This window comes from Spermophilus citellus (genome assembly GCF_964194105.1).
Source record: "Spermophilus citellus genome assembly, chromosome: 6".
In the NCBI taxonomy this organism is placed as follows: domain Eukaryota; kingdom Metazoa; phylum Chordata; class Mammalia; order Rodentia; family Sciuridae; genus Spermophilus; species Spermophilus citellus.
The window spans coordinates 98,367,857-98,380,242 of NC_138187.1; the positions used below are offsets into that span (position 1 = coordinate 98,367,857).

Below are 12,386 nucleotides of genomic sequence, written 5' to 3' on the forward strand. Positions count from 1 at the left end.
GTAGTGCCAAACAACTAACTCAACTACTGCTGTTTTTCGTATGTTGTGGTATTGATGATATTTGTCAGTTTGTGTTCACTTTGTAATTTGTCGTGATTTCTCATTCTGAATAAAGATTTATTTTAAGATCTGAAAAATAGAAGATATATGTTTCATGTTGCAGAGAAGGTAAACACATTTAAGGGATAGCATAAAAATTAATAAAAAATTAGATGAAAGGCTGTATAAGTATATAATAAAGAATGTGCTCAACTGGAGATTGGAATATCTATCCTAACTAAATTTAGGCAGTTTATTTAGTATTTCAGAAGACCATGAAAATATGGGGTTGATTTAAATTTTTTTTATCACATTCAAAAATGATAAAATACACATACACTTTGATGGATTTGAAATAAGGATTTCCTTCCTAAGTAGTTGTTTTTAACAAAATCTGGTTTTTGTGTTGGCCATTGAGTAGCAGGGGCACTGTTTCATTTTGGTACTCTTTGTCAGACCCAAGTCAAGTTTTCATACTGGGGCTGCCTTTCTTCTAGGTGTCTGTGTTTGGATTTCGGTTCCGTCTTCTGAAGAGAGCGGCCCTGCTTAGAGTAGTACAGTTAAGTCTGACAGTTCCTTGGTTTTTCTGTTGTTCATCACTGTCAGATAATGATAGGAGAAATAATAAGATCTGCAACCCAGGCCAGTTATTGTAACTTTTTGTCAATAGCATTATTGAAAGATCAATTAGAGGAATAAGATGAGGTGAAGATAATCTTTCAATTATTATCAGTGAGATCCTTTTTTCGTGCTATTCTGGATAATTTTATTGATTCAATATAGGAGGAACATTTTAAGGCACCTTCAAAGGATACTAACTACTCTTTGAAGATGCACAATCTTTAATAGCTCGGAGAATTCTATTATGTTTCACATTGACCAAGATGCAAATTACTGTTGAGTTTTCTATGTTTTAAATAACACCACTTTTTGAAAAAATTATTTGAAAATAACTTTCCATCTTGTAAAGCCATATTGGTAATGTATGTTTCTTTTTTTTTATTGATTATTTAAAGCATTACATAGCTCATGATATATCATCTTTCATACATTTGACTCAAATTGTGTTTTGAACTCCCATTTTCACCCCAAATACAGATTGCAGAATCACATCTGTTACATATTCACATTTTTACATAATGCCATATTAGTGACTGTTGTATTCTGCTACCTTTCCTATCCCCTACTATCCCCCCTCCCCTCCCCTGTTTCTTTAATCAGAATAAGTAATTCAAGATAATTTACCTTTTGAAAACATTTATTAATGCCATGAAAAGGGTAATGCACTAAAGCACTTAAAACAATATTGTATTCATCACAGGAATTTAGAAATGACCTGTTGACTACAAAGAATAATTGTAGGGAAATAAATTTTTAAGATTAACTTTTTTTCAGGCGAATTTAATTTTTGGCATTAAATGTATGCACAGTGTTACTTTGTCATTTTGGTAGTCTTCTCAAAATCCTGTGGCAGTTTCTGAGCATCTGTGTGCTAACTGTGTGCGTTTGTTCTCTCAGCCTGGCGTGTGGGAGACTCTTCTCGCAGCTCTGGAAGCCCTCATCCGCGCAGAGCACCAGCATCAGTGGTTTAACACGCAGCAGTTGCTGAAAGCCCGGGCAGTGCACCACTTCCTGCTAACGTGTCAGGTTCTGCAGGTACCCTCCTCTGCCTTGGCTTAGTGGCTCTCTGCACTTGTTTCTCTCTAATAACTCAACTCTGAGCATCAAATCTTAGTGGGATTTTTTTTCTCTTTTCTTCTTATTTATCTCCAGGCTCTTCTTTCAACTTTTGCCTCTTGATCTCACACTGTCATCTTTCCTAACTCAAATGACAAAAGAACAGCAACTACTAAGCTTCTGAGGGTTCTTTTTGTGTTGGGATAGAATGGTAATTTAATAGTCTCTCAAACTGTAGCAATAGCTGATGAATCTTATTCTAGTATTCCTTAAATAGCAACTTACAACTATGTATTGTTTTAATAAGCATTGTTTGCTGAAGACCTGCTTTATATACTTGAATTAGCCTTGTGTCTAATATTGCAGAGAAAGTAAACCAATGACCTGTTGAGAAATAATAAGACCTGCAACCCAGTCCTACGTAAAAAAAAAAAAAAAAATAGGTCAAAGGCTGTATAAATATCCGATAAAGAATATGTTCCATGGAGACTGGAAGATCTATATTAACTAAATATTGGACACATATATTGAACTAACGTTTATTGGACTAAATATTGAAAATATACTCACTGTGTTAAAAAGTCATACTAACTTCCTGAGTTACATTGTAGTGTCTGTGCTATGGTCTGGTTTCTAGTCAAATTCCTTTCTTTGCTTTTACAGGTGCCCTTTTACCTGATTAGTTGGTATATTGGGCTATTTTCCAATTTTTTAAAGTGTCTGAGGCCTCTGTTAGAAGTTAGACAAGTGCAGACGTTCTTGGGATTAGTGATTTTTCGCGTTGGCAATGCCTGTGCTTCAGTGGCTCTGGGGCTTCTCGTTGTGGATGAGTGACATTCACCCTCTGTGACATCCTTACAAAGCTCTTGCCATCTGATGGCCACATACCTCCTCTTATGCCACTGAAACCAGATTTCATTCCCTTTACACAAGAGAGACTTCTCTCCACTTGAGGCATGTAATGTTCTCATTGCTGCAGAGGTATTGATTCCATTCTTGTCATCTGGCCAACTCCTACTTATTCTTCATGCTTCAACTTAAACCTTGCTTTCTGAGAGAAACCTAACCTGCTCTTTCCATCAAGATTAATCCCTTCCCCTATGCACTCTTACTCTCACTGTGTATACCAATGTGTAAGTTTACATTATTTATAAGATTATAGTTTATTTCCCTCTGTAGCCCTCCTGAGGGCAGGGATATGTTTTTTGTTGATCACTCCATAAGCCTAATACCTGGCACACAAAGTACCTAATAACTCTCTGTTAAATGGACAAATTCTGAAAAAGAGGCAAGAGCCCTTCTGTGGGGAGCCACACTGAGTGACCATGCCTTCCCGTTCTGATGCACCAGGGGATCTGAAAGATCACTGTGGTCTGGCACAGTAGTGCCATGACTCGTGACTCTTATCTTTTCCTCACTCGGATAGCAAGGCCAGTCTTCTGAGTGGGGCATACCCCTGGGGTTGAGCTACACTCACCTGTTCCTTTGTAATCCTACCCCTTTGCCCTGTTTGAGATAGAATGTTCCATGGAAATGCCCTTTGTATGTCCCCTTCTCTTGCTCTGCCTTTGGGTGGCCTTCCTAGATGTCAGTCAGCCTGCTGACAGCAGACATCACAGAGCTAGACTCAGCCCCTGAAACCTGACCCCTTGCCTCATTTGAATGGCTTCTCCCCAGTAAGAGGGTTTAGCCCTCTCTCTCTCTTTCCATGCACCCCTAAGGTCAGAGGAGCTGCTACAGGACCCAAAGGAAAAGGTATCTCTGCCTCTGTGTGGTTATTTCGTGCAGCTCAGTTCTCCTGGAGTGACACTAAGTGTGTTACTTGTGGAATGTGACACCCTTCAATGCCTTTCTTGGCCCCTGTGGAAATTAGATTATTGTCTTCAGAAATACCAGACAGTGGAATGGGGGTGTGGCTCAGTGGTAGTACACTTGCCTACACCTTATGCTCTGGGTTGTTTCCCCAACACTAAACACAAAACCAAAAACAATACAGTACAGTGATCTCTCAGGACCCTTGCTTACTGAATGTTTTATGCATCCTTTATATATAAATTTTCTTCTAAATCTATTTCTGTTTATATCCAGTTTGAAATTATTAGACAATTTGCAATGAATTTAAATGAAAATGTGAGATTCTTATTCATCTTTTAACTTAGAGGCTTCAATCTATATATTTTTATTTCCATATTATTTATAAAAATGATAGAAAAATCAAGGAACCAATTCCTTTTCCTGAAAAGTGTGTATTTCTTTACCCCCTTCATTTAAAGAGCCCATTTATCAAATTAACAGCTGTTTATTAAGCATAGCTTTTCATTGGGTATTATGGAAAGTATTTAAAGAAATGAAGTTAGTCTTTGCCTTTAAGGATCTGAACCTCTGTGGTATTTCAGGAAGATTAGCAAATGGGTAACACGTTGGATATGAGGCAGTTTGATCAGTTTGAGAACAGTGTGGAGAGCCTGATCTAAGGCACTAAGGGTGGGAGTAAAAAAATAGGGAGCAAATATGAAAGAGGTTAATGAATACGACTTGCTTCTAATAAAATGGGAGCTTCAGGAGTCACACGTGACATAAAATTTCAACCTGGGATAATAAAAGACATTATCAAAAAAAAAAATGGTGGTGACTGTGAAGCAGTGGGAATAGATGGGGGCACCATGGGATGACAGCTGAGGTGAGAAATGGTAGGAGGCTGAGGTGATGGGCACCTTGGGATGGATGGCTGAGGTGAGAGGTCATAGGAGGCTTAGGTGTGCTTCTTCGGAAGCATCCATCCTCAAGATATGAAACCAGAAAAATCAGCTGTAGGAAGAGGTGTAGAAAGGGTAGCTGAAGAAGAAGAGAAGAATCAGGAAACTCAGAAAAGCAAAAGCCATGGGCAAGAGGAGGGAAGAACATACACATAAGGTGGTACCTGGAGCCCAGTGATGGAGAAAGTTCAGAGAAAATGTTGGCCGAAATGGGCTATGACCTTGAACATTCTTAATGCCTTATAAGATAACAGTACGATGGAAAAGACAAGAATCAGATTTCAGGGACTTCAGGCAGTATGTGAGGTGGATCATGGGAGGCAGTAAGAGCAAGCTATTATTTAAGTCTAGCAGCAAGAGCAAAGAGAAAAACAGAATTACAAAAGATTGATTTAAGGGATTTTTTTAAAAATGAAATAGAATACCAGACTATTTTATTTTATTTTATTTTATTGTTGGTTGTTCAAAACATTACATAGTTCTTAATATACCATATTTCACCGATTGATTCAAGTGGGTTATGAACTCCCATTTTTACCCCGTATACAGATTGCTGTGTCACATCAGTTACATTTCCATTGATTTACAAATTGCCTTTCTAGTGACTGATGTATTCTGCTGTCTATCCCATTCTCCACTATCCCCCCTCCCCTCCCCTCCCCTCCCCTTCCCTCCCCTCCCCTCCCCTCAATGGAGTATTACTCTGCAATAAGAAATGACAAAATCATAGAATTTGGAGGGAAATGGATGGCATTAGAGCAGATTATGCTAAGCGAAGCTAGCCAATCCTTAAAAAACAAATGCCAAATGTCTTCTTTGATATAAGGGGAGTAACCAAGGACAGGGTAGAGACGAAGAGCTTGAGAAGAAGATTAACATTAAACAGGGATGATAGGCGGGAGGGAAAGGGAGAGAGAAGGGAAATTGCATGGAATTGGAAGGTGAGCCTCAGGGTTATACACAATTACATATAAGAGGAAAGGAGGGGTAGGAGAAAAATTATATAAGTGGAAGAAACGATTTATAGTAGAGGGGGTGGAGCCAGACTATTTTTTAATAAGTGGAGCAAGCAAGTTTGAAGAAACTTGGGCTGGAATGGCTTAGGAAAGAACACCTGATAATGCAACCAGGAGAGCTGGGGAGGTGCAAGAGGTGCTGTTGAGAAGAAAGGCAGATGGTGTGGCAGAAATAGCTTTGAACTGGAAGTCAGATGAATTTTCCTGTCTTAGTCTGGCCACTCTACAGTTGGGAGATACTGACACAGGGGTTTTGTGTTTGCTTTTGTAGACTCAGTGTTCTCTCACATCTGTAGTAGTCAGACTAAATTGTCTCAAAATTAAAATCTACCTTTTAAATACTCTAATTCAGCAGTGCTTAAGAGTCAAAGAGGAATAGATGTAGAGACATGTATTTGGACATAGGGAGAAGGAAGATGAAGAAGTTTACCTCCCAAACTCTTGACCTAGAAGCCTACTGCTACCCATTGGGAAAGTGGAATTGGAGGACATAAAGTTGTATCAGTCTCTACTTTAGTAATTACTTGACATTCTATCAAGTCTCACTGTTCCAAGCAGTAGATGATGCAGTAGGGGGTTAGAAGCCTGAGTTAAGTTATAGTTGCACTATTTATATATTTTCTGTAGCACTTAAGCTAGTCACATAACTTCTTTTTTAGCCTCTTATTCTAGAAATAAGAAAGAAAACCCCTTTAGAGCCATTGTGAGAAAGAGCTGTGTAAATCAATGTACAGTATAAAGTGTAACTAGCTTTATGTACACGTTTTCCCTATGGATTTCATAGAAGCAGTATAATAGAAGAGGAAGTCATAGTCATAGCAATAGTCACAGTAATGATGGTATTGACATTTATAGTTTTGTGCACACAAATTTCATATTTTAGAGCATTTTGGATTTTCAGATTATGAATGTTCAATTGTAAAGAGTATGCAAGGTTACAACAACAACAAAAAAACCTCTAAGATTTGAGGCATGTCTGATCTCACTTGGATGTGTGAGTTTACTATGTGCGAGGCATTGTTCTAAGAGTCTGTGTGTTTGTTCCTTGTAAGAACTCTGTGAAGTAGCGTTAGCGTTTTTCCCATATTATTGACAGAGAAGTGGAAGAGTGGAGGTATTGAAAAGCACACCTGAGATGACGCTGCCAGGGAATGAAGGAGCCGGAGTGTAAGCCTAGGCGTTAGGCTTTGGAGTCCATGCCCACAGTGCTGTGATGTGACTTTCCTCAGTCTATTAAGATATGTGGGATAAATTGCTATCGGCTTTAATGAACTTTTAATAACAAGATCAAGATTACTAGACTTGAAAAATAACAACTCAACATAGTGGTAAATAAGGTCTGATTAGAGTAGTAAACCAGCCGAATTCTCTTAAAAAGAATATCGTATTTAAATGAAAAATGTTTTTTAACTGTTCTCTTTAAATCTAAAGAGAATTTGATTTTTATTTTTTCAGGAACACAAAGAGGGGCAGCTTACATCCATGCCCCGAGAGGTTTGTAGATCATTTGTGAAAATTATTGCAGAAGTCCTTGGATCTCCTCCAGATTTGGAATTATTGACAATTATCTTCAATTTCCTTTTAGCAGTTCACCCTCCTACTAATACTTATGTTTGTCACAACCCCACAAACTTCTACTTCTCTTTGCATATAGGTAAGTATGACATTTTTGTTCAATCTTCTGTCCCATTGGCCCACTTGATCCACATTTGTTTGATATTTGTTGAATGGCCTATCTGAGCTAGAAATTGCTCTAATTACTTACTGGGGTAGAAACAGGACACCGGGTTATGGAATGAACCTGACTGATCTCTGCCTTCAGGGAGCCTGAGTACCTAGGAGAAAGGAAACACTCAGATGATAGTGTGTATTAGAAACAAAAGTAAAGCTAATGAGACTTCAAAAGAGAAAGAGTTTAATTAGACCATTATATACAGAGAGTATTTAATAGATTACACAATTATCTGTTGTGGGCATTGAAGAATTTAGGTAGAATTTGATAGGTAGTTTGGAGAATTAGCACTTCAAGCAAAGAGAATAACTTGAAGAGAGGAAAATAGAAAAAATAGAGATTTTTCCTAACTATGTATATAGGATCTATAAAGGACAAATGAGAAATAATACCATATTAAGGCATTTATTTATTTGTTTTCCCCAAGGTCATGTTAAATGAGTCCTTTAATGAAAGGCTAGAGATTTTGAACTTATATTCTAGTTAGAGATCATTGAAAAAGGGTTTTTTAAATTTTATTTTGCTTTGCTCATTTACTTGTTTGTTTTTGAACAGAGATGTGATGTAAGCAAATTACTGTAGGATTTATGAGTAGGAAACTAGGAGTAGTAAGTCCAATTAAGTAATCTGTAGGAGTATGAAATAACAGAATATAGGCATAGTAGCAGTAGAACTGGAAAAGAGGGATAAAAGGAGAACTGAGAAGATTAGGATGGGATGAATGGGTGTTAGGGTAGAAGATAATGGCTTTGGTTTTATAAAGCATGTTGCATTTGAGGTGCTCTGTAAGAATAGTGTAGCAGGCAACTAGAAAGAAAGGTTATAGCATGGGGGAGATTACAATGAGCTACCTGTGCCAAAGTGAGTTTCAACTCAGAATAGATGAGATCACTGAAGAGCAATGTAGAAAGAGAAGGAAAGAGGGAGCCAAGGTAGGACACTGGTAATATCACTATTTAGAGGTTACAACGGGAAAGAGGAATCAGTCTAAGAGAAGATGGAATGATAAGTTTTTAAAGAACTAGGGCAGAGAAGTATTGTAAGAAAGCAAGCAGGAGTGAACCTACGAAAAACCTAGGTGGTAGTTTAGAATGGAAAACCAGCTATACAACAGCCTTTTTAAGAAGTCTAATAAATGAATAAATGAGCAACACTAAAAATCCAAATGAAATTAGGTAGTATGACTTTGTATTAAGTTCAGCACATTAGAGGGTAAGTACTGTGCAGAATCCTGAGAGAAGAATAGTTGCAAAGTTGAGTAAAATATGTTTCCCTCCCCTCCAAGATCTGTGGCCTAGTAGAGGGGAGAGAGATGGGAGAGAGGTGGAACCATATCATGTGGAAAGCACAGAGATGTGGAAGTTAGCGTTTTGGTTTTCTGGTAGCAGAGAGCCTGCTTAGGGCTGAGGGGACAGAGGTTTCCTGGAGGAGGTGATACCTGCTCTGAGTCTTAAAGGTAGGTAGGAGTCCAAGGGAAGGGCCTTCAGGCAGAGGAAATGGCTTGAGCAAGAGCTGTGAGAAGTTGGTGCTGCTGAAATGGAAGAAGCAAGCCTGGCGAGAGGTCTATGGACAGATCGTGGAGATGCTTGTGGACAATAAGCTTGGAAAGGAGGCAAGAGAAAGACAACAGGAGATTTTAAGCAGAAAGATTGACATTTTTGGATAGAAAATTCTGATGGCCATGAAGACGTGAAAGTGACAAGATGTCATCAGGATGCATTTTAGAAATCCCTGACAGAAATCCAGATAAGAGATGATACAGCACTCTGGTAGGGAGGGAACAAGTTGAGGGAACCAGAAATAAAGTCAGAATCGCTTGGTGACTGACTTGGCACAGAAGAAGCAAAACTGGTGGCCCAAGTGGCTTCAGGCTCCCCATGGGGAATGAACTGGTGCTGTTGTCAAACTAATCAGAGCACAGAATTGGAAGGGTGGCTTTAGGCAGAAAGATGGTCCAGTTCAGACTTGTTGCATTTGTGGTGCACTGAAGAAATCAAGCACTTGAATTTAAAGTATGAACCTCAGAAGGCAGATTGATCTGGAAGGAAAAAAGCAAAGTGAATGTGGCCAGCAACAATAACAACAAAATCTGTAATGATAAGTCACACAGTGTGAGTCCTCACAGGTCAGGTATACACTAGGATAAAGTATACCACATTTTTCTCTTTGAATATCTATTTGAAATTTGTATTTAATTATTTGCTTTTAAGGTTATGTTTTTGTTTTACCCCTTTTTAATATTTTGCTGTCTCAATTTTATTTTTTAATCATAGATGGCAAGATCTTTCAAGAGAAAGTGCAGTCAATCATGTACCTGAGGCATTCTAATAGTGGAGGGAGATCCCTTGCTAGCCCTGGATTTGTGGTAATAAGCCCATCTGGTTTTACTGCTTCACCACCTGAAGGTAAAAATAGCAATAATGAAAGTATACCCCTACCTATTTCTGTTCTAGACTAAAATAAATGGAATATTAAACTTAAGCATAATATATTTAAACAACCCATTTTTACTACTTTCTGGTATCTATAATTCACAATCTAATAAGAGCTATCTAACACAAGTTCCCTGGAGAACAGATTGAGTGGCTGAGGCTCACACTTTCTTGCTCTGACATTGTCTGTCCTCTGTTATCACAGTCATTTATCTTTCATTAAGCCTTTGACTTATTTTCCCATTTTCTTCAAAACCCTGGTTTCTTTGTTTTACACTCACCTTCCTACCTGAGCAGCTTCACTGGTAGATGGATGGCCATCCAGTACTCCAGCCTCACACTCTTGTCCCATCTGTCATGGACATGATCATCAGCAAGGCCTCCAAGCACACCTGAGACAGGGTTCCACTGTTTATTCTACATTTATGATCAATTTTTCAATCATGGGCATCATTCTGCAACATTTTCAAATGCAGTCACACCTCCATCTTTCCAGGTCTTTTGAGCAGACTCTTTGGCAGGTTTAGCCCCTAGCCAATAGAGAAACAGAATCCTCTGGGGATTCACAGGAAAATGACAGAGAAGATGCCTCCAACCTTTCTAATCCACTCTCTGATCATAACATCCTCTCTTTCTGATTTTCTTAGGGTTAATGTTTCAGATTTTGAGATGGGGTCTCACTATACTACCCATACTAATGTTGAACTTAGGATCCTCCTGCTTCAGCCTTCCAAATAGCTGAATCACCATGCCCAGCTTTTCTGGTTTCTTTACCACAGTCCCAAGGTTTTTTTTGCCTCTGCTTTCCCTATCCAGCCAAAATCCCATTAGCCTATAACTTCAGCAATTTTCTTGACATCATCTTCAGTTTCCTTGTCCCTTGGCCTGTTGGTTTTCTTTTTTAAAAGTATTTATTTATTATTTTAGTTATAGTTGGACCCAATACCTTTATTTATTTATTTTTATAGGGCCTCGCATGTGCTAGGCGAGCACCTAACCACTGAGCCACAGCCCCAGCCCTGTTCGTTTTCCTGACCTGAAAAACCCTAACCTGGCCTCAGTCTGACCAACCTCACACTGCTGAAGACTGTACCAGGGCTTTTAATTTGCCCTATAATTTTTCTGTTTGTTCAGAATCACTTCCTTCTTGTGTTTCTATAGTAAATGTATTCAAGTCTTTATGTCAACAGTACTAAAAGACTAAAAAGTCTTCCAAATTACTCTTTTTTAAAAAAACATTAGTTGCAGATGGACATGATACCTTTATTTATTTATTTATTTATTTATTTATTTTAATGGCTGTTTAATAACAATAAAATTGCCATTTATTGAGCACTTATTATATGCTAGACACTATGCTATAGGTCTTTCTTAATCCTAAAAGCAACATACAAAGTAGATATTCTGAACTCTCATTTGTGTTTGCAAAAACACTGCTCATATGGTACAATTGAGTGATCTAACTGAGGCCACTGAACTAACAGAACATTTGAATCCAGTTATCTCTAGTTGCAAAGCATCGGGTCTTTTCACCATATCCATGTGTCTGCTGGCCTGAATAAATTGTTTCACTTCATTCATTTCATTTCAGCAGAACCACTAATCCTAATGATTTTAAATCATGTGGTCAATATTGCATTTTGTTAAAGAAATAGGAAAAGGCATATGTTCTTGAAAGATTTTAATGAAATGTGGTTAAAAGAAAAATAATTCTGGCATTTAAGCATTTTAAGCATTAGTTGCTGGGAAAATTAACCTAAATAGATTCTTTAACAGTAGGTAGGTGGGCCTTCACCATGACTGAGACTTATAGTGCACAGAAAAGTGGTCCCTCTTAGCAGCTTTTTAAGTAGTATTTTTCTGTTGCTCTTCCTAGGAGATAGTTCCTCCACTGTTATTCTACAGCCGATGGCTGCCCACTTGCTGCGTTCCAGAAGCCTGCCAGCATTTCCTACCTGTCCACAAGTGCAGCCACTAAAACTGACTGGAAGTTTGGGTTGTAGTATTGACAAGTTACGAAACATTGTAGATATGTATGTTGCTGCCCAGCCAGAGACACAGAACCCTTTGGGGGAGTTCAATATGCTGAAAACAGGCAAAGAGGATGCACTCATCAGTAGCTGCGAGTCTGCCAAAACTGTCTGTGAAGTGGACGCTGCTTTCACAGCCCAAAACTCTGCCAGTGTTGTCCCAAAAGGAACACTGGGATCTCCTGTGGTCAGAGTAGATCACAAAGACCTAGGAGCAGAACCCTGGTCAGATGATGAAAGCCCTGGGGATGAGTCCTGCCCACGCCGACCAGACAACCTGAAGGGACTGGCCTCCTTCCAGCGAAGCCACAGCACCATTGCAAGTCTTGGGCTAGCTTTCCCTTCACAGAATGGATCTGCAGCTGTGGGCCGGTGGCCAAGTCTCGTTGATAGGAACACCGAGGACTGGGAAAACTTCGCCTTTTCTCTTGGTTACGAGCCAAACTTCAGCCGTGCTGCAAGTGCTCACAGGTACTCACGTATTTTTTGTGCATCCCTCCTTCTTTAAATATTCTTTGAAGAATGTCTACACTTCTAGAAATGTCTTCATTATGTCACTTCTGATATTACGTTATGTTGATACCAAACGAAAAGTGCATTTCTTCTCATTTTAATATTAGGTAGTATTGAGTTCCACATTCAACAAAAGGCTTAACTAGCTCTCAAAAATATCTCTTGTGGCTTATTTTATTTTTTGGAATTAT

At 38.7% G+C, this 12,386-nt stretch overlaps 1 protein-coding gene across 1 annotated transcript in view; it reads left to right on the forward strand.

Moving 5' to 3' along the window:
- The window catches only part of LYST (lysosomal trafficking regulator), a 159,627-nt gene that overhangs the window by 67,937 nt on the left and 79,304 nt on the right, over positions 1-12,386 (forward strand). The window contains exons 20-23 of the mRNA XM_081297182.1: positions 1,558-1,695; positions 6,944-7,142; positions 9,494-9,625; positions 11,529-12,153. Of these exons, the coding sequence (XP_081153308.1) occupies positions 1,558-1,695; positions 6,944-7,142; positions 9,494-9,625; positions 11,529-12,153 (1,094 nt within the window). The remainder of the gene's footprint in view (positions 1-1,557; positions 1,696-6,943; positions 7,143-9,493; positions 9,626-11,528; positions 12,154-12,386) is intronic.